Raw genomic sequence first — 18,975 nt, 5'->3', positions numbered from 1 at the left:
TTTCTTTAATTCAGAGAGGACAAGAGTCCTGGTCGACCTTAACAATAGGAAAATGCACATTACTGCTCTTGGTAATTCAACATTCAGTGTTGGTGCTTAGAAATAAAGATTATTTTGATGGATGGAAAGCCCCTGGGCATGTGTAGGTGTCTGTGGACACATTTACAGCAACCGGTTGGCTCTATGATTCTCCCAGCCGACCAACTTCAGTTCAGGCGCCCTCTCCTCTTAAGACTCGCTAGCACTTGACAGTGTCTGGCTTATCACAGCTCTGTCGGGTGGAGGGCCAGATGGCTCCCACAAAGCCCCGACCAGAGGCACAGACCTGTGACCAGATATCTCGTTCTGGGACGGATGGCTTGAACTGCCTCTTGCTGCCTTTTGCTCTACCGGTCTGCGGGACTGCCGAGAGCTAGAGCCACCAAAGAAATCTGGATGGAGTTTGCAAAGACAGCTTTCAATTAAGTATCAAGGAGAGTGAGATGATCTAATGTTTTCAAAGGTGAGTGAGTCACTTAGGGATTGGCCTTTTTATTTGCTTTAGAGGTCTGACTTGTTCCATTCCCAAGTGAGGGAAAGAACAAAATAGTCAAGGCAGTTTATCAGAATGTTGGCAAAACCCAGAGCCACCAGATTGGAAAGGACTTTTGCAGTGGAAGCAGGTCGAAAGGGAATGTGGCAAGACAGCAGCTGCCAGCAGGAGCCCTTATTACTTTGAAGAATGTTCTCAAAGTTCAGCTTTAGGCCTCAGTGATTAGGTGCGGGCAGTCTCCCAGGCTTGACTGGCTTATGGAAGCTGACACGTCATGTAACCCAAGTCATCAGACACCAAATAACCATTTTCTGATTCAAACTATAGAACTATAGAAACAGTTCTGTAAAAGAAAAGCCTGAAGAGTCGGCCTGATGGGCATCCCCCCACCTCCCATAGGAAAATCCAGTGGACAATGAAAGCCCCATCAGGCTGCAGACAACATCACTGGTGCCTCCACCTCCGTGATGAGGTCCCCTCAGGAATGTGTGGATTTGATCCACCTCCTTTCACACCCTCTTGGCCAGTCACGCTCTTTCTTTACACACGTTAATAACATTTACTCAGCAGAGGCTGTACACGTGCTCATATATAGCTCCTGAGGCTATACCTTGATCTCAGGACAAGAGGAAGCCTTAATCATCTGGTTACATTTTAGTTGTCCATGGCATTAAAGGTACAGTCACTGCAGAACAGTCCCCTCCTGCCTTACTGGTATCATTGTGTCCCCGCCCCCCCCCTCTTGTGGGGCCAATGCAAATTGGAAATGTAATCACTGGTAATTTCAATGGGAAAGCATTTTATGTTTCTTGAGTCCCCAGACTGACACCCACTCATGCTAAAATACCAAATCTCATTAAGAGAGACACAATTACGTCAGTCATTAATATTGGCTATCAGAAACACAAACTGAAGCCATTCTTCCCTTTACTAGTCATGACTAATTACATTATTATTCTATAATATGACCATTTCTCTGTTGTTTCTTAGTTTTTATGCCCTGTACATTTAAGATTAAATTTCTAACAACATATACATACAAATGATACCCAATATTTATACAATTCAACCTTTATTTTTAAAAAGAGAGTAATAAAATCAATGAAAACCAGGCGAATGTTATTAGTTTTACCGAATGAGTTGAAATACAACAGACAGGATGCGTAAGATCACCCCTGCTGTAAATAAGCAAAACAATGAGAAATTAGATGGGAGAACATAAGGTAACATAGACTAACTAGGTGATGATGATGCATGATGGCTACCTTCTGCAGGTGCTAAGCAGCTCCAAGAAGTACACCCAAACAAATCCAGCCCAACAGATACAAAGAAATGCCCTGGGTATCTGTTATCTTTTATTGCAAAACAAACCACTTCACAACTGATTGCTTTAACTTTAAAACAATAAACATTATTTTTCACTGGTCTCTGGGTTCACTGGAAGTTTCTCCTGGTCTAGGCCAGCACAGCTGGACTTGGATAGTCTACAATGGCCCAGCTCACGTGTCTGGTGGTTGGCAGGTTAGTCGATCCAATGAGCCACACTCGTATGTTTGGCAATTGGTTAGACATCAGACAAGGTGTTGATCTCGTGTTTCTCATCACCCACCCATCAGGTTAGCCAAGAGTTTTTCACAAGGTGGTGGAGTTACCAGCACTGAGAGAGCAAACTGCAATCGGAAGCACTTTTTAAGAATCTCCTTGTACCAAAAAGAAGAAGAAGAAGAAGAAGAAGAAGAAGAAGAAGAAGAAGAAGAAGAAGCATCTCCTTGTATCAGATTTGCTAATGTCCCATAGAACAAAGCAAGCCTCGAATGAGAGACTAGGGAGAGACTATACCTGTTGATGGGAGAAGCTAAAAAATACCAAGGCTATTTGCTTCAATCTACTATACCTTGGAAGCCAAAATAGAGAGATTGAATGTTATTCTTTATAACCAGAATAGATGGTTATCTCAGGGTTGAAACATATGTCTATGGGGAGGAGGACTTTTCTGTTTTAACTACTGAGGTCATCTAGGAAGTCTGCCCTCTTGGGTCTGCTACTACACCTGAGGCGAAGAGATGAAACCAAAGAGGTAGCAGAGGTTAGGGCTCTGTAGGCCACATGAAGGAATTTTGGTCTTGATCCCAAGAGCAATGGGACCCTAGAGCACTTTAAGGAGAGATAAGATCACTTGGGCTGCGGTGAGGACAGTAATTCTAGAAGCTTTTCCAGGAAGGGGAATAGTGAGATAAGCCGTTCGTCATAGAATATGGGGTCAAGAGAAAGATTTTTTTGTGTTTTGTTTTTTTTGTTTTGTTTTAAGCAAAAGATGTTTGAAACTAGAGCTTGCTTGAATACTGTTAGAAGGATCCAGTATTCAAGAGGTTAGAGGGAGAGCCCTGAGAATTGAGAAAGGAAACTCGAGCGCACATGCAATGTTTGGCTTTTAAAAAATCATATAATAAAATTGACTGTATTTTTTTACATACAGTTTCTATTTTCTATTGTGTAGTTCTGTGGACGTTAACACCTTCACATAACTGCCACCACAATCAGGATAGAGGAGTTCCATCTCCCCAAACCCAAACCCTCCTTTTTGCTGTCCCTGTATTATTTTATTTGACAGAAAGAGAAAGAGAGACAAAGAGAGCTGGAAAGAGAGGAGAGAGAGGGAGAGAATCTTAAGCAGGCCCCATGCTGAGTGTGGAGCCCACCTTGGGGCTTGACCCCACGTCCCTGGGATCATAACCTGAGCCGAAACCAAGAATTGGATGCTCAACCAAGACACCCAGGAACCCTTTGTTGTCCCTTTATAATGACTCCTCCACCTCGAATTCCTGGCAACCACTGACTTATTCTCCACCACTGCGTGTTTATCTTTCAAGAGTGTCATTTTGAGACTAGCTTCTTTCATTCAACGTAATGCCTTTATCATTATGTTATAATGCCAAGTTGTTGGGTAGATCAACACTTCACCCTTTTTTGTTGCTGAGTAATATAATATCCCATTGGGGTCAGCTTCTGATAGCATTCCCCGGGTCAGTAAATGGTTTCACCATTCTACCAGTTATGTGGGCCAAAAACCTTGGCTTCATCCTTGATTCTCTTCTCCAACCTACACGTCCAATCCATCAGTAAATCCTGGTGGCTTTACTTTCAGAATAGACCTGGAATCTGACTACTTACCAGCTTCTTTGCTGTCATCTAGTTCAGGCCACCAGCATGCTCTGGAGGACAAGTGCTTCCACTCTTACCCCTCCACCCTCAGTCCACTCTCCACACAACAGCTAGAATGAGCCTTTTAGAGGCTTAAATCTGATCAAGCCACTCTTGTGCTCAACTCGCCAGTGGTTTCAATGTTAACAATCCAAATTTGTCACCATGGCCTAAGGCCCTGCATGATTGGGCCCCTGGCTGCCTCTCAGATCTCTTTTCCTGCTGCTTTCCCCCTCATTAATTGTGTCAGTTATAGGAGTCTCTTTGCCATTCGGTTAGCAAGTCAGGCATGCTCCTGCCTCAGAGCATTTGAATTTTCTGTCTCCTCTGGAACACTCCTTCCCTAGATATGCACAAGTCAATTCCAGTTTCTGCTGATCAGTCCTTCTCTGACTGACATGTAAAATAGCAGCTTCATGACACCACTGTCTAACCCTTAACTCTGCTTTGTTCTTCATATAGCACATATATATTTGTTTTTCTGTCTTTCAACACTAGAAAAATCTTTTAGGACAAGGAATTTTTTTGTTCGCCACTTAACAAGCACCTAGAGGGGTGCCTTGCCTGGCAGAGAGTGGAAGTTCAACGAATATGTATTTTTCAATGTTTATTTATTTTTGAGACAATGCGAGAGACAGAGTGCAAGCAGCGGAGGGGCAGACAGAGGGAGACACAGAATCTGAACCAGGCTCCAGGCTCTGAGCTGTCAGCCCAGAGCCCGACGCAGGGCTCGAACTCACGAACTGGAGATCATGATCTGAGCCGAAGCAGGACACTTAACGAATGGAGCCACTCAGGTGCCCCTTCAACGAGTATTTTTTATTTAATAAGTCATAGGCAGAAAAGACAGAATGGAAACACCTGTAGATCTCTAGATTTTAGGACACTCTACATTTATTTCATTTTAATTCCAATATAATTAAAATACAGTATTAGGTTCGTTTCAGGTGTACAATACAGTGATGGAACAATTCCATACATCACCCAGTGCACATCATGACACATGCACTCCTTAATCCTCATCATCTATATCATCCACTCCCCCACCCACCTCTCCTCTGGTAGGCATCAGTTTGTTCTCCATAGTTAAAAGTTTGTTTCTTGGTTTGTCCCTCTTTTTTTCCCCTTTACTCCTTTGTTTTGTTTCTTAAATTCCACATATGAGTGAAATCATGTTGTATGTTTTTCTTTGCTTGACTTATTTCATTTAGCATTATACTCTCTAGTTTCATCTGCATTGTTGTAAGTGGCAAGGTTTTCTTTTCGTGGCTGAATAATATTCCATCGTGTGTGTGTGTACACATACCATACCATATCTTCTTTAGCCATTCATCTATCAATGGACACTTGGCTGTTTTCATAATTTGGCTATTATAAATAATGCTGCAATAAACATAGAGGTGCATGTATCCCTTTTAATGCTTCTGTATTTTGGGGGTATAGGGCATTCTACACTTTGTGACTTACACAGTAAGATAATCAGGGGAAGGTGTATGGGAAGCGTAGGGTTACAGATTTGCAGAGCTAGTGGACAGCGAATTAACTAGAAAAATATTATAATGAAACTTGCAGGCACTAAAAAATTTCAGAGCCAATTTATGGTTGAAATTAATAAGCTAGTGATGGCAGTCTGTTCAGCAGGACAATTTTCTATGACCAGCTACAGGAATAGAGAGGCATGTTGGTCCACCTAGGGTGGAGGACTTAGTTGGAGAAAAAGGGCATGGCAGGCAGGTTTAGTAGTAAGAGCCAGATTGTAATGGTACACCCTTGTACCTAAGACGCATAAGAAGGGAAGTGAAGAATGCAGACTAAGTGGAGGCTTTCAACGGATTAGAGGTACTGATAAAGTGAAAAAAAAGTTCTGAACAAGTTCTTCAGCAAACTGAAAGGACATCAGGTTGCAATTGGAAGGATGTTCCAATTACTAATTTGTGACACAACAATGTTTCTGGTGACAAGGTCCAGGCTTTATGCTAAGATTGGGAGGCTGATGTCAGGGTCGCTAAAGATGAGGCCCAAGATGGTTCAGGGTCAGTTTCACTTTAATTATCAAGATGGAAGATAGAGGAGAGAAAATTAAAACACGGAGCTGGATGCACAAATAAACAGATGGTTTCTAAGAGGCGGTTACATAGGTGGCAAAGTCTTAAGTGTCTGAGAAGCAAGAGTTTTTACAAGAGGTGACCGGACTCGGCACATAGCCCCCCACCTTTTGAACTTCGGAAGTGAGAATACTAATTCATGGGAGGGGGTTCCAGAGGATGCAGCATCCTCGGAACACAACCAGGTCCCAGTTCAAGAGGTTCAGAGAAAACTGGTCTGGAAGAGGGCATCTCAGAGGCAAATCGGTTTGAAAGCAGGTGGTTGGGAAGGGGACGGAAGCAGAAAAAAACACGGACACCTCTCGTCCTTTATTTACCTTCCTACCAACCTGACGCCGCGCCACACCTCCACAAACAGAGAACACAGAGAAGACTGAATGCAGCCCATCTCTTTTCAACTCCGCGCGGAAGCCCTCACACCGGAACGCCGCGGAGTCCAAGCTCCCCATTGGCGGAAGCTTCCGCCAGCTTCCATCCGCTTCCGCCAACGACTCAGTCGGGCGGAGCCGTCCCTAGAAGTCACTTCCGCTTGACCCCGCCCCCTCGTTCCCATTTTGGCTGCTTCCGGCCTCGGGCCCCGCCCCATCCAGTGTGGCCCCGCCCCGGCCCCGCCCCGGGCTCGCGGTCCCGGCCCCGCGGCGCCGCTTCCGGTGCGGGCCCCGCCCCGGCTGTGGCCCCCGGCTGCGGAGGAGTCCGAGAAGCAGCTGCTGCGGCGGGGCCTGAGTGGCTGCTTTCACCCCCCCCGGCCGGACCCGGAGAGCTGCGCACAGGTAAGCCGCGTGGGGCCCGGCTCCCTCAGTCGCGCGGGAGAGGGGGCTGTGGCAGGTGGAGGTACGCGAGGGGAGGCAGGTGTGTGGGGGGGAGACGCGAAGGCGCGGGCCGGCTGAGCGCGGGGCCGCGGCGGAAAAGTGAGAGCGCCGGGAGGAGACCCGAGGCGCCCTGCAACCAGTAGGGTGATTTGAGATAAAGAGATGGGAAGAGTAAGGGGCCCCCGGGAACTGAGGGCGAGGATAGGTGGGGTTGGGGCGATCGAAGAAGAGCCAGCGGATTGGCTGAGAGGGCTTGGTGGAGGTAAAAGTGATAGGGTGCGATTGGGGGTATAATGAAGGGGGGGGGGGTGTGCTGGCGTAACCAGGGAAGGAGGTGTGGGGCTTGAAGGGGACCGGGGCCAGAGGGATCCGGCAGCGAAGGTAGCGGGAATGGTAGGGGAGGCCGGGTTCAAAGCTACAAGCGGTCCGTTGCGCCGGGCATGGTGGTCCGGGAACTTTAGTGGAAATGGGGGAGGGGGCCGTGTGAAGGGATGAACTGGCTTAGATTTCTGAGACACAAGTTTTCTAAATACAGGCAGGTGGCATGATTGTTTGGATCTTTCTGCTTAGGGACAGGAGGTTGATGGGCTCTTGGGGGAGGGTGTGTGTATTGAGTTGTGGAACTGAGTCATTTCAATCTTACTAAAGAGGCTGTGAGACACCTCCCCCTCTGCTGGGGACAGCATACTAAGAAGATGGTGCCACAGGACAAGAAGCAGTTGTTCAATGGCTGGCAGGACTCAGTCGAAAAATTATTCTCTTGTAACTGATTGACTGCAGTGATTGTAAGGAAAATTAAAATGACCACCGAATTATTTGCTTTATTCTTTTGTTTAATTTTTTTTTACGCCAGTTTTTATCCTAAATGCATACTTTTGCCAACTGGATTTAATGTGGGTGTAAGTCTTTTCATGTTCTGTTAACTATAAAAAGGGCTAAAGCTGCAGGCGTAACTCACACTTTCTCAAGTGCCAAGAGAGGAAGTAAAGGCAGTAAGAGGCAAATTGGAATTTGAATCTTCCACCAAATTCAAAAGGCAAAAGCAGTGCTTCTCGGATAAACCGAAAATGAGAATTCTTATCTCTGCTTTTTTGCCTAGCTTTAAAAATTGTACCTTTTTCCTCTAACCCATTAAAAAATTAATAACACCACACAGTTTTTATTGCTAGGGATGTGATTACTTCCCCATGAATTTTTGAAAACACTGAAGGCATTTAGTTTTTTTTTTTTTTTTTAATCTTTATACTCCGTTCTAAAACAGTGAAACAATGCAAATATCAAGTCCCAACCTGTGCGAAGCAGCTTCTTCTTTCATGTGATGACAACATTGTACGCCATGTTGCGAGTCCTGTTACCTAAAATTTGCCCGTGCGTAGTAATTCAATCAGTTATGGGGAAACATAACTCAAGTGAGGTTTGTTGGGGGTGGAGATCTGGAGAGGAGGACAGGAAAGAGGGAGGGAAAGAGGGAGCTAGCGGAGAAGAGGGTGTGAAAGGGGGATGTGTTTGGAGACGGATTGGTAAGAATGCTGATAAACCTGTCCCTAGAGTACTTTTGGCCTGAAAGCCTTTTCTTTTTGGTATTTGTCTTAGAATATCATAGTAGAAGTGAATCAGAAAAAAAAGAGATGTGAAGAGATTTACTTGGTGGTTTATAAAAAAGAAGCATTACCTTGTTGTTGAGACAATATTAATATCTGTTTCAATTTAATTAACTGTAAAATCTCCAGAGGAATTCCCCCACTGTTTGTTTTTTGAGTGACGACTGCAATTTGAAACTCTTGCCTCCTTGTGTATTTCTTTCATGTTGTTGAAATTGGATTCTTTTTGAGGCCATAATGTACAGTTAACATGGCTTAGCCCACTTGAAGAGCAGGCTGGCAATTTGATCTGGGAAATTTGAAAAGTTTAAACCTAAAAGCCGTTTGCTAGGTTCTGTTTTGGTACGAGAGAAATCATTCTGTCTTCCTGATTGCTCTGCGTCTGGCTTGGATGGTACTTCTTTCTCTGATGGGCCCGGGAACGTAAACAGTGTTCCCTCTTTTGTAGGCAGGACCTTCTTTCCTTTATTCTTGAGGTTTTCATACTCACCACCTTTGTACAGTGCAAACCCAGTTGCCTTTTCAGTAATAAACTGGCTAATGTTCGATAATGTTGAGAGAGAGAGATCAGAACACAGAAGTTCACAGTAATAAACTGGCTAATGTTTGATAATGTTGAGAGAGAAAGGTCAGAACACAGAAGTTCACAGGCTAGGTATTGTCTGGATTTACTTCTTTTTAAACCCACGGTAGTCCACCTCTGCTGAGACTCATCCTGTCTTCACACCGTTCACTACGTCCCCTCCAACCTCCCTCCCCCCAAGTCCACTCATTCCTCTTAAAACCCAGGCTTAGGAGTGTATGTTTAGTGTTCAGAACTTTTCAGAACACTAAAGTGTTCCCTTTAGTGGAAAAAAGAAAGTCTTTTAATACCTGTTTTACATTTCCCCCCCTTGTCTCTCCTTCTTTGTGGTTTCTGTTGATCACTTAAGGTTCAGACCCAGTGTGCCCACTGGGCTGTGCCCAGGTTCAGAGCCATGCCAATCGGTGGGTGAAACTCGAGGCAGCGATGGAGCCACTGCAGCAACAGAAGCAGCCGCCGCCGCCGCCACCGCCACAGCCACCACACCTGGCTCCTCTGCAGATGGATGCCAGGGAGAAGCAGGGACAACAGATGAGGGAAGCCCCATTCTTATATGCCCAGAAGTTGGTCGCGCAGCAGACTCTCCTTTCCGCCACCCCTGGGAGGTCTTCTGGCAGCCCTGCCCTGGGGCCCTTAGCCAGAGTTCCACCAGCCACAGCAGTGGCCCGAGTGTTTGAACGGAGCCACGTGAACTCAGAGCCTGAGGAAGAAGAAGGAGGTCTGGAAGATGAGGATGGGGATGATGAAGTTGCAGAGGTGGCTGAGAAAGAGGCCCAGGCTCCTTCAAAGTATTTTCATGTGCAGAAAGTGGTTCGCCAGGACCCCAGAGCAGCACCCGTGTCCGGTCTGCTTCCAGCGCCGGGGCTCCCGCCACGGGGACAGCAAGCTAAAGAAGACCATACCAAAGCTGCTTCCAAGGCCCCACCTTCCGTCTCCACAGCTGGGCAGCCGAGCTGGAATCCGGATGAGCAGCTCAAGCAGGTCAGTCTTTGTGGTGCAGGGGGTCATTTGTCCTTCCTAAAGGCTGGCTGAGAGGGGTACTGCCAGGGCCGGGGTCTCCCCCAGCGTGTGCCTTCTCGCCCCGCTTCAGTGACCCAACGGTCTCACCGTAAATAGACTTTGAATTTTTTTTCCCCATACTCGTTTCTTGATTACAGCAATGAAGTGTGTCCTCCGAATATAGTTTCCAATTGGATGTGAAAGAATGTCAGTACAATCTCTTTTTTTAAAAAGGAAGGATGAGGTTGCAACAGTGTTCTGAGGGATATCTAAATATATGCAACACGCGACCCTAATTACAGTTCTTGTACATTAGTAAGAGAACAGTCTTGCCTAAGACCATTTCATAGCCCCAGGCTAACCCAGGATCGTACTCTTTAAGGACAGTTTTGTTGTTTTGCAGTTAAGTGTAGCTGACAAGAAGCACCTGTGTTGTGTGTGTTTTCCAACGAAGAGCACTGTAGACATGATTTCATTTCACCCTTATACCACCCCCTTTGAAACAGGAAAAGGTAGACCTCAAAATTCCAATTTTAGCCAAGGTAAGCTGAAGTGATTTTCAAGTGGCGTTTGTTTGTTTGTCTGTCTGTGACAGGGGTAGGGGCAGAGAGGGAGAGAGAGAATCCCAAGTAGGCTCCACACTCAGCACAGAGCCCCACATGGGACTTGATCTCACAGACGTGAGATTGTGACCTGAGCCAAACTCGAGAGCTGGACACTTAAACGTCTGAACCACCCAGGTGCCCCACGCGCAGGTGATTTTCAAACGTGGCTGAGCATCACAGTTATTTTGTAAGCTTTAAAAAATACAGATCCCAGGGTCTTAAAAAATTATATTTGGGGGGCACCTGGGTGGCTCAGTCAGTTAAGTGTCCGACTCTTGCTTTTGGCTCAGGTCATGGTCTGTGAATCCCAGCCTGGCGTTGGGCTCTGTGCTGACAGTGCAGAGCCTGCTTGGGATTCTCTGTCTCCCTCTCTCTCCTCTTTCTCTGCCCCTGCCCCTGCTTGCATGCACTCCCTCTTTCTTTCAAAATAAATAAACATTAAAAATAAAAATGAATTCTATTTGGGTGGAGCCCAAGGAATCTGTGTTGTCAACCAAGCCTTTGGCTTCTGATTCCTCTTCCCTTTCTGACCTGCCATGCAGTTTTTCCTCACCAACAGAATGGGAGTGTTGGTGGATTGTTCCAGGTTAAGTGACTTGCTGGGGCTTAGGGAGTTGGTGATAAAGCTGGTAGTATCTGGGTACTCCCCACAAGTACATGCTCTTCATGCGGCCCAGTGGTGCTTTGCTCTTTGGAAATAAGTTGTAAAGAGCTGTGGGTGTTCACAGGGCAACTGAGAAGTCCTGTAAGAAAGGTCCTTTGGAACCTGAAAAATCAGTGGCTTTGAATACAGGAGCTCTGTGTAATTGATCTGCGTTTGACCCCAGCAGTGTTTGCAGTAGATTCCAGAGCTAGCAAAGTGGGGGGTTCAGTTCCCATTTCTTCCATTTATTACCCTTGTGATCCTTTAGTAGGGCTCTCAGTCTGTGAGCCTGCATCCTTTCGTCTGTGAAGTGAAAACAGGCGTACCTCCCAAGGGTGTTGTGAGGATTGACTGAGCTAGCACGGTAGGTAGGAGTGCTCCAGACGCTCTTTTATGCACCGTCCTCCACCTCCTCCACCGCAGCCACACAGGCCCCGGAGCAGGCAAGAAGCCGAGGTGCACCGAGGTTTTCCCTCAGATCACCAGGAGGTAGTGGCAGAGCTGGGACTTGGATCAGAGAGTCCCCGCTTCCACGACAGCGGCAGCCTGGCCGCCAGCCCAGACCCGCCTCCTGGCTGATTGCTTTGGTTTAGCAAAACATCTGTGAGTTGCCTGCAGCCCCCGCGCTGCCTTGTGGCTGGCAGAGTTCCATGCCGGCCGCTGAGTCAGCTCATAGCGGGATCCCGCCCTGACAGCACTGGGAAAGTTCAGGCCCGAGGCGGCTGGGCTGCCCCCGCCTTGGCAGCTGGCCAGCCTCTGCGTGTGTGCGGTCGTTCCTAGAAAGTGCAGCCGCGTGCGAGGAACAAGTGGAGCTCCAGAGCCTGTCTGTCTTCAGGAAGTGTAGCAGGTGTTGAGGTCAAGCCATGAGAGCTTTGAAAAAAGAGACTCTCCCCAGCCGGCGTGTGCATGCACACACGGATGCACGGTAGCGGGCACCCAGCGCCGTGTTCTGGGCGGAGTGGCCCCAGGACTACACAGCTCAGTGCTCAGGGGCTGGCTGATGGTTTCTGAAACCCTTTGAGTTCGTTTTAAGTTTCTGAGGCACACTCACTAATTATAGACTGCCTGGCAGAGAGCACCTGCCAGGATGTTTTATAAATGCCCGCGTAGCTGAGGCCTAATCTCACGCCCCAAATTTCCCTTCCCCTTGGATTCGGAGACCAAGAACTGGGTTGGGGAAAACCTCAGATGCACACCTTTTCCTTTAGAGTTTAATTTTAGAAAATTGCTTTGGTCTGTGCCCTCCTCCTCTTTGCTTGTGCTCCTGCCAAGCAAAAAGAAAGGAGACAGAAACAAGAGTGTGAGTGGGGGAGAAAGAGAGAGAGAGGGAGAGAGAGAATCTGAAGCAGGCTCCAGGCTCTGAGCTGTCAGCACAGAGGTGGACGCGGGCCTTGAACTCACAAACTATGAGATCATGACCTGAGCTGAAGTTGGATGTTTAACCGACCAAGTCACCCAGGTACCCTTAATCTTTTAAAGAAGTAAATAATGTGCTTGGGATTTAAAAAAACAAAACAAAACAAAACAAAAAACAAAACAAAACAACTTTTAAACAGCTGTGCTTAGGAAGGGGGTGCTGAAAAACTATACTTGGGGAGAGCCTATAGGAACCATCACAGAGCATGAAATTAGCTTTTTTATTGTTCACAGTCTTCTGTTTCTGATGCAGTTGACTTGTAGAGAGCAGGAACGGGGTATCCTTTGCTCCAGCAATAGTTACAGAGATCTTCTACAGGTAACACAAAATGATCTCATTGTTAATGTGTTGCAGTATCCATTTTGGTCTTTTACACAACAGACTTTGTAAAAGGCTTCTTTGCAGGGAGGGACTGGGCTCCATGGACTAACTGTGGGCTTCCCTCTCAAGATGCTCACAGTCTAAGCAGAGGCCATGTGGAAACCTCCAGGAGGACTGGGGCTTGGGCGGCAGTAATTTAACTCTGTCCTAAGTCAGCCGAAGCCCAGCTGCCCAGTCATAGCAATGCTGCAGATATTTTAAACGAGGTTTTGTTTCGGACATTCGCACACCAAGGTAAAAAAGTTAATTTTGACAACAGCATGGCTAGCACAGCTTGGGAAACCAGCAGGAATACTCAAGTTATTTTACAAGACTTTGGGGACTTGGGTCAGCAGGCATCTGCCAAGCAAAAAGCAAAATTTTAAAAGCCTAAGGATTCCACAGATTATCTTTTGTTCTGTAGCACTTTTCTTAGAACATGGGAAGTCAAGATAATTTTATGGATTCTCCTTAAAGAAACTCTTAGAAAAGAATTGCTTCTTAAGGCCTGGATCGTTAGACAGAATGTAGTATTCTCTGACACCAGAGTGATGGGAAAATAGATAATGCCATTGAACCAAGCATTCTAAAGCCCATCAGATTTCGATAGGCAGAGTAAATAATTGTAAAACAAGGCAACAGACAAAGAGCTGAGTGTCCCTTCTCTCAAGGGAGATCAGTAGAGCCCTGTCAGCATACAACCAAATGGGGGGTGTTACTGGCCTATTAGAGGTGGTCTTCTGCCCTCCTGGGAAGAGGGTAGTTCAGGCAATACAGGCTTTGTCTGTCTTGAGCCTGTTAGTGGAGCCAGAAGGTTTCCAGAAGGGTGTAGACTCCCTGCCAGAGAATAGAAAGATGAGGAACGGCTTGGTAGGCATGGGGGAGCCGAGTGTAGGTGTCTGATTTTCGGCCTGCTTTGCTGGTCACCTCGGTCACCAAGTGTGGGAAGGAGGAAGGATGGCTGACTGCTTGGTCTGTAAAACCTATTACTAAGAGTTCCTCTAAGTAGTAAGGTGCCGTTTCTTGGACTAGGCCTACTTTTCTCGGTACATGCTACCTGTCCTTGGAACATTTGATGCTTTTTGTAAAGACTGTGCAAACTGGTGCCTGAAAAAAATAAGGTCATAAGCTTTCCTCGCTTTTTTTGTAGGTCTGTCTTGTGTGCCCTTAGCTTCTGCCATCACAGTGGAACCAGCCAGTGGTTGGTTCTGAATTGAGGTCAGTCTCCCTCCACCCTGCTCCCAGAGGTTGTTTGACAACGTCAGGAGACACGTTTGGTTGTCGTGACTGGGGTGTGGGAGATGTGCTACTGGCATATAGTGAGTAGAGGCCCTACTACTAAACATCCTGTACTGCACAGGACAGTCCCCCACGACAAAGAATTTCCTGGTGCAAAATGTCACTACTACCGTGTTGAGAAACCCTGCTTTACGTTGTGTGATTGGAAACAGAACGTACGCCGTGCCTTCCTCGACGCCGCCCTAGACTCTGTTTCTTTGCGTTTTGGTCTTGGTCTCTGAAGAGTTTGTCAAACTTAAAGTTTTTGTCACTTCTACTTTCAATGTCTGTGTTGAGTTCATGTCTTTCCCCACAGTCACCTGGGAGACCAAACTGTCACGGAGGAGAGGATTGAGACCCAGAACTTGTACTGTCTCATCTATTTCTACCAGTGGTGCTTCCAGCCTGGCATTCCATAATGTCTAAAAATGTCTGTGGTGATTTTTAGACTTGGTTGCCCTTTTATACATTAACCCTGAAAGGTTAAGCCATAAATATTCAGCAAACTTGTTAATTGGTAACAGATTTAATTAGTAAATCGGTATTGGTTTTGGAGCCAAAAATGTGGCTTTAGATCCTAGCTTCGCTGCTTGCTTGGGGCAGGTGTCCTAGCCTGCCATTCTGAACCCATGCATCCATCTATCCCACAGGATGGTAATCCTCTCCTACTGTGTTCAGTGAGCAATTGTAAAGACATTACCAAGGTGGGCAAAGAATAGAAGTGAGAGACCTTTGTACAATTTATACCGTCATACAAGGGTTGGGTCAGATTGTCATTAGCACTGAGATACTTTTGTTTTTTTTAATGTTTTTTTTTTTTAATGTTTATTTATTTTTGACAGAGAGAGAGACAGAGCATGAGCGGGGGAGGGGCAGAGAAAGAGGGAGACACAGAATCCGAAGCAGGCTCCAGGCTCTGAGCTGTCAGCACAGAGCCCGACGCGGGGCTCGAACTCACAGACCGCCAGATCATGACCTGAGCCAAAGTCGGACGCTCAACCGACTGAGCCACCCAGGTGCCCCTGCACTGAGATCTTTTTGAAGCTGTAATCCTTTAGTCTTTACTACCCGTATAAGTAAGATGCTCCATAAATCTTAGATACTGCTCTAAAACAATTTCTTTTCAAGTTTCCTAGAGCTGTAACCAAACTCTAGTATTCTGGAGTTCTGTGAAACATTTCAGGTTTATGTCAGCTGAAACCATTGCACTTTTTTTTTAGTCTGCACCTTTAAAAAATTTTTTATTTTCTCCTTGTTGAGAAACCATTGCACTTTTGAAGCTGCTTCTTTCCACATTAAAATAGGGATATGTGGGGGGACGCCTGGGCAGCTCAGTCGGTTAAACATCCAGCTCTTGATCTCAGCTCAGGTCTTGATCTCAGGATCGTGAGTTTGGGCCCTGCGTTGGGCTCCACATTGGGCAGGGACCCTACTTAAAAAAAAAAATAGGGATATGTGCATATTTCTTCTTTAGGTGGAACTAAGCTTTATTTACATTGAATTCTTATAAAGGCATGGTCGCAACTTAAGTTAGTTCCTTACAGTTCTTACCAAACATTGATCCCTTTACATGTGTCTGAGATCCCATCCCCTCCTAATTCTCAGGGACTTGCTCCATCAGAGAAAGGACTATTTCTTGGGACCCACTGGCTTCTGAAGCTTTTTTCCACATTCATGTGCATTCTGCTATCTCCCAAATTTAAAAACAACAACAGCAAAAAGCTCCTTTAATCAGTAAGTCTGTCTGATTCATTTGTTACAAGGGAATGAGAAGTCACTTTTTAAAAACCTTCCCTTGACTGGCCATCTCCTTCCTGCTTGGTCCTCATTGTCTCCCCTCCCCACAACAGAGCTGCTCAGAGGAATTGTTGGCACTCCCCACCTCCACTTTGTCATCTCCTGCTTACTCCTCAGTGCACTTCAGTCTGGGCTCTGTCTCTTCCGTGTCCCTGAAGTTCCTCTTGGTGAGGCCTCCCAGTGACTGCCATGTTGCTAAGCCCAACCTACCCTCACCTCACTTGATTTCTCAGTGGTTCCAAATACAGTGGACCCCTCTCCTTGAAGCATTCTCTTCCTTTGCTTTCCATAGCCCCTCCATTGGCTTATTTTCCTTTCTCTTCTGTGCGACTGCTAGAACCCCAAGTTACCCCGGGCTTGGGCTTAAACCTTCTCTCTATAGGCTCCCCTGAGCAATTTTCTTTCACTCTCATGGTTTTAAATACTGCCCACAAGCCATGGACTCCCGTATGCATTGTTTGAGCCCATTTTTCCATTCTGAGCTCAATTGCTGTATCCCCAACTACATTCCTGAAATGTCCACCTAGGTATTTTCCTCGCATCTCTTGCTTTCCAACCTACTCCCCTATAATTACTTCCTCCTTTATTTTTCCTTCTCTGAAGTGACATTTCTCTCCACTTGGTCTTCATGTCAGAAACCTCAGAGTTGACCATCTCTCATACCTCCTTACTCTGTCACTCCATTTGATAGCCATCCAGTCCAGTGCCAAGTCTTACCAATTCTCCCATTGAAATGTCTAGAATTGTGACTCTTTTCTCCTTCTCCACTATCACCTACCTAATCCAGGTAGCCTACCTACTGCTGGAGCTATCCACAAGTTTCTGTCTTCCCTCCCCCATTCTAATCCATTCTCTACACAGCAACTAGAATGATCTTCTAAAAAATAAATCCGATTATGTCACTCCGTTAATGCCATCCAAGTGTGGTGTCAGTTGCTCCAGTTGCAAAAGCCAAAATCTTTATAATCTGATCCCTGCCTGTTTGTCCAGCCTTATTTTTGTGAATCTCCTGATCTATCATTCTACTCCAACCACGCTGGCCTTTTCGTATGCTAGTGTTTCTGCCTAGAACATTCCTCTCGGCTCTTATCCCGCCTTCAGTTCTCACCTTAAACATCTCTTTCTCAGAGGCACTGTCTTCACCTTTGCTGTAAATCAGGTTATATGCTGTCATTGAACATTATACTTTTATATTCGTGTGGTTGCTTTGTTTGTTTGCCATCTGATTCCTATACTAGGTGTAAGCTATAAGAGGACAGGGACCATATCTGTTTTGCTTATCATTGTATCTCTGTACCTAGCAGAGTGATAGCAGATAATAGGTGCTGAATAAATATTTGTGTCTTCCACTGTCTTTTAGTTTGCCCTGTTTTTGTTTTTCTTTTTTTTAACGTCAGTGGCGTTATTTCTTTTTTTTTTTTTTTAGAGCAGTCTTAGGTTTGCAGCAAAGCTGAGTAGAAGGTACAGTGATTTCTTGTATAGTCCCTGCCCCAACCTACACACAGCCTCTCCCACTGTCAAAATTCCCCACTAGAGGGGTACATCTCCTGCAATCGATGAACCTATATTGACACATCATTATCACCCTAAGTCTGTGGTTACATAGGGTCTACTCTTAGTGCTGTACATTCTGTGGGTTTTGACAAATGTATAATGACATGTATCTTCCACTGTGGTATCATACAGAGTAGTTTCACTGCCCTAAAAATCCTCTGTATTCCACCTGTTCATCCCTCCTTCCCTAGCAACCACTGATTTTTTTTTTTTTTTTAATTGTCTCCATAGTTTTACCTTCTTTAGAATATCATATAGTTGGGGGAGCCAGGGTAGCTCAGTAAGTTAAGTGTCTGACTTGGGCCTAGGTCATGATCTCACGGTTCGTGAGTTTGAGCCCGAGTCGGGCCCTGTGCTGACAGTTTGGAGCCTGGAGCCTGCTTCGGATCCTGTGTCTCCCTCTCTCTGCCCCTTCCCTCCTCATGCTCTGTCTCTCTCTGTCTCTGAAAAATGAATAAAGTTTAAAAAAATTTTCTTTTTAATAATTTAGAGAGATCTCTGTACACTTTGTCCAATTTCCTTCAGTGGTAATATTTTATAAAACTGTAGTATACTCTCGCAACCTAAGTATTGACAAAGACTTTATCCACTGATCTTAGATTTTCTAAATTTTACTTGTACACTGTATGTGTCTATTTCATTTTTTTTTATAAGTTTATCTATTTTTGAGAGACAGAGAGCAAGTGAGGGAGGGGCAGAGAGAGGGAGACAGAGAATCCCAAGCAGGCTCCACACTGTCAGCGCAGAGTTCCATGTGGGGCTTGATCTCACAAACTGAGATCATGACCTGAGCCAAAATCAAGAGTCAGGACGCTTACCCGACGGAGCCTCCCAGGTGCCCCTGTGTCTATTTTGTTTTTAAGGCTAATTGATTTTATGTTTAATATAGCTTCTGAAATTCTTGTTAATAAATGCATTTGAAGCTGTAGATTTCTCCCAGGGTTGCACTTTTGCTGTATTCCACAAATGTTGATATGTAATGTTCTCATTGGTTAGTACTAAACACTTCATTATTTCAGTTGTAATTGCTTCTTTAACCCATGGGTTGTTCAGAAGTATTTTTTAGTTTCCAAGTATGTGGGTTTTTAAAAAATACTAACTTATAGCTTAAGTATGCCACACATCCAGTGTGGGGCTTGAACTCACAACCCTGAGATCAAGAGTTGCATGCTCTACTGACTGAGCCAGCCAGCCACCCTCTCATTTAGCTTGTAATTAAGTTCTAGCCATTGTGGTTACAGAACTGGCATGATACTAATTTTCTGGAATTTTTTATGATGTCCTTTGTGTTGGCCTTATGTATGATCAGCTTCTAGATATTCTCCATGTGCTTGGAAGGAATGCCAGTTTTGTTTTTGATAGATGTGGCGTTGTGTATCTAGTGGATCAAGCTTATTAATTGTGTTATTCAGATCTTCCTTATCCTTACTAAGTTTTGTGTGTGTAATCAGTTTCAGAGAAGTAAATTAAAGTATTCCAGTGTAGGACTGG

The 18,975-nt window shown here is 45.5% G+C and overlaps 1 protein-coding gene across 5 annotated transcripts in view; it reads left to right on the top strand.

Annotated features, from left to right (window-relative positions):
• The first annotated feature begins 6,461 nt into the window (after positions 1–6,461).
• Positions 6,462–18,975, top strand: part of ARID3B (AT-rich interaction domain 3B) — a 56,585-nt gene continuing 44,071 nt past the window's right edge. Inside the window, exons 1-2 of one of the 5 annotated variants that reach the window (XM_058737058.1) lie at positions 6,462–6,608; positions 9,181–9,812. In XM_058737058.1, coding sequence (XP_058593041.1) covers positions 9,258–9,812 — 555 coding nt within the window. In that variant the 5' untranslated portion in view covers positions 6,462–6,608; positions 9,181–9,257. The other 4 variants (XM_058737061.1, XM_058737060.1, XM_058737059.1 and 1 more) reach the window with 4 other exon arrangements.

Source organism: Neofelis nebulosa, chromosome 7 (assembly GCF_028018385.1).
Source record: "Neofelis nebulosa isolate mNeoNeb1 chromosome 7, mNeoNeb1.pri, whole genome shotgun sequence".
In the NCBI taxonomy this organism is placed as follows: domain Eukaryota; kingdom Metazoa; phylum Chordata; class Mammalia; order Carnivora; family Felidae; genus Neofelis; species Neofelis nebulosa.
The sequence above is the reverse complement of the archived record's forward strand: the minus strand, read 5'-3'. Positions and strand labels throughout refer to the sequence as shown.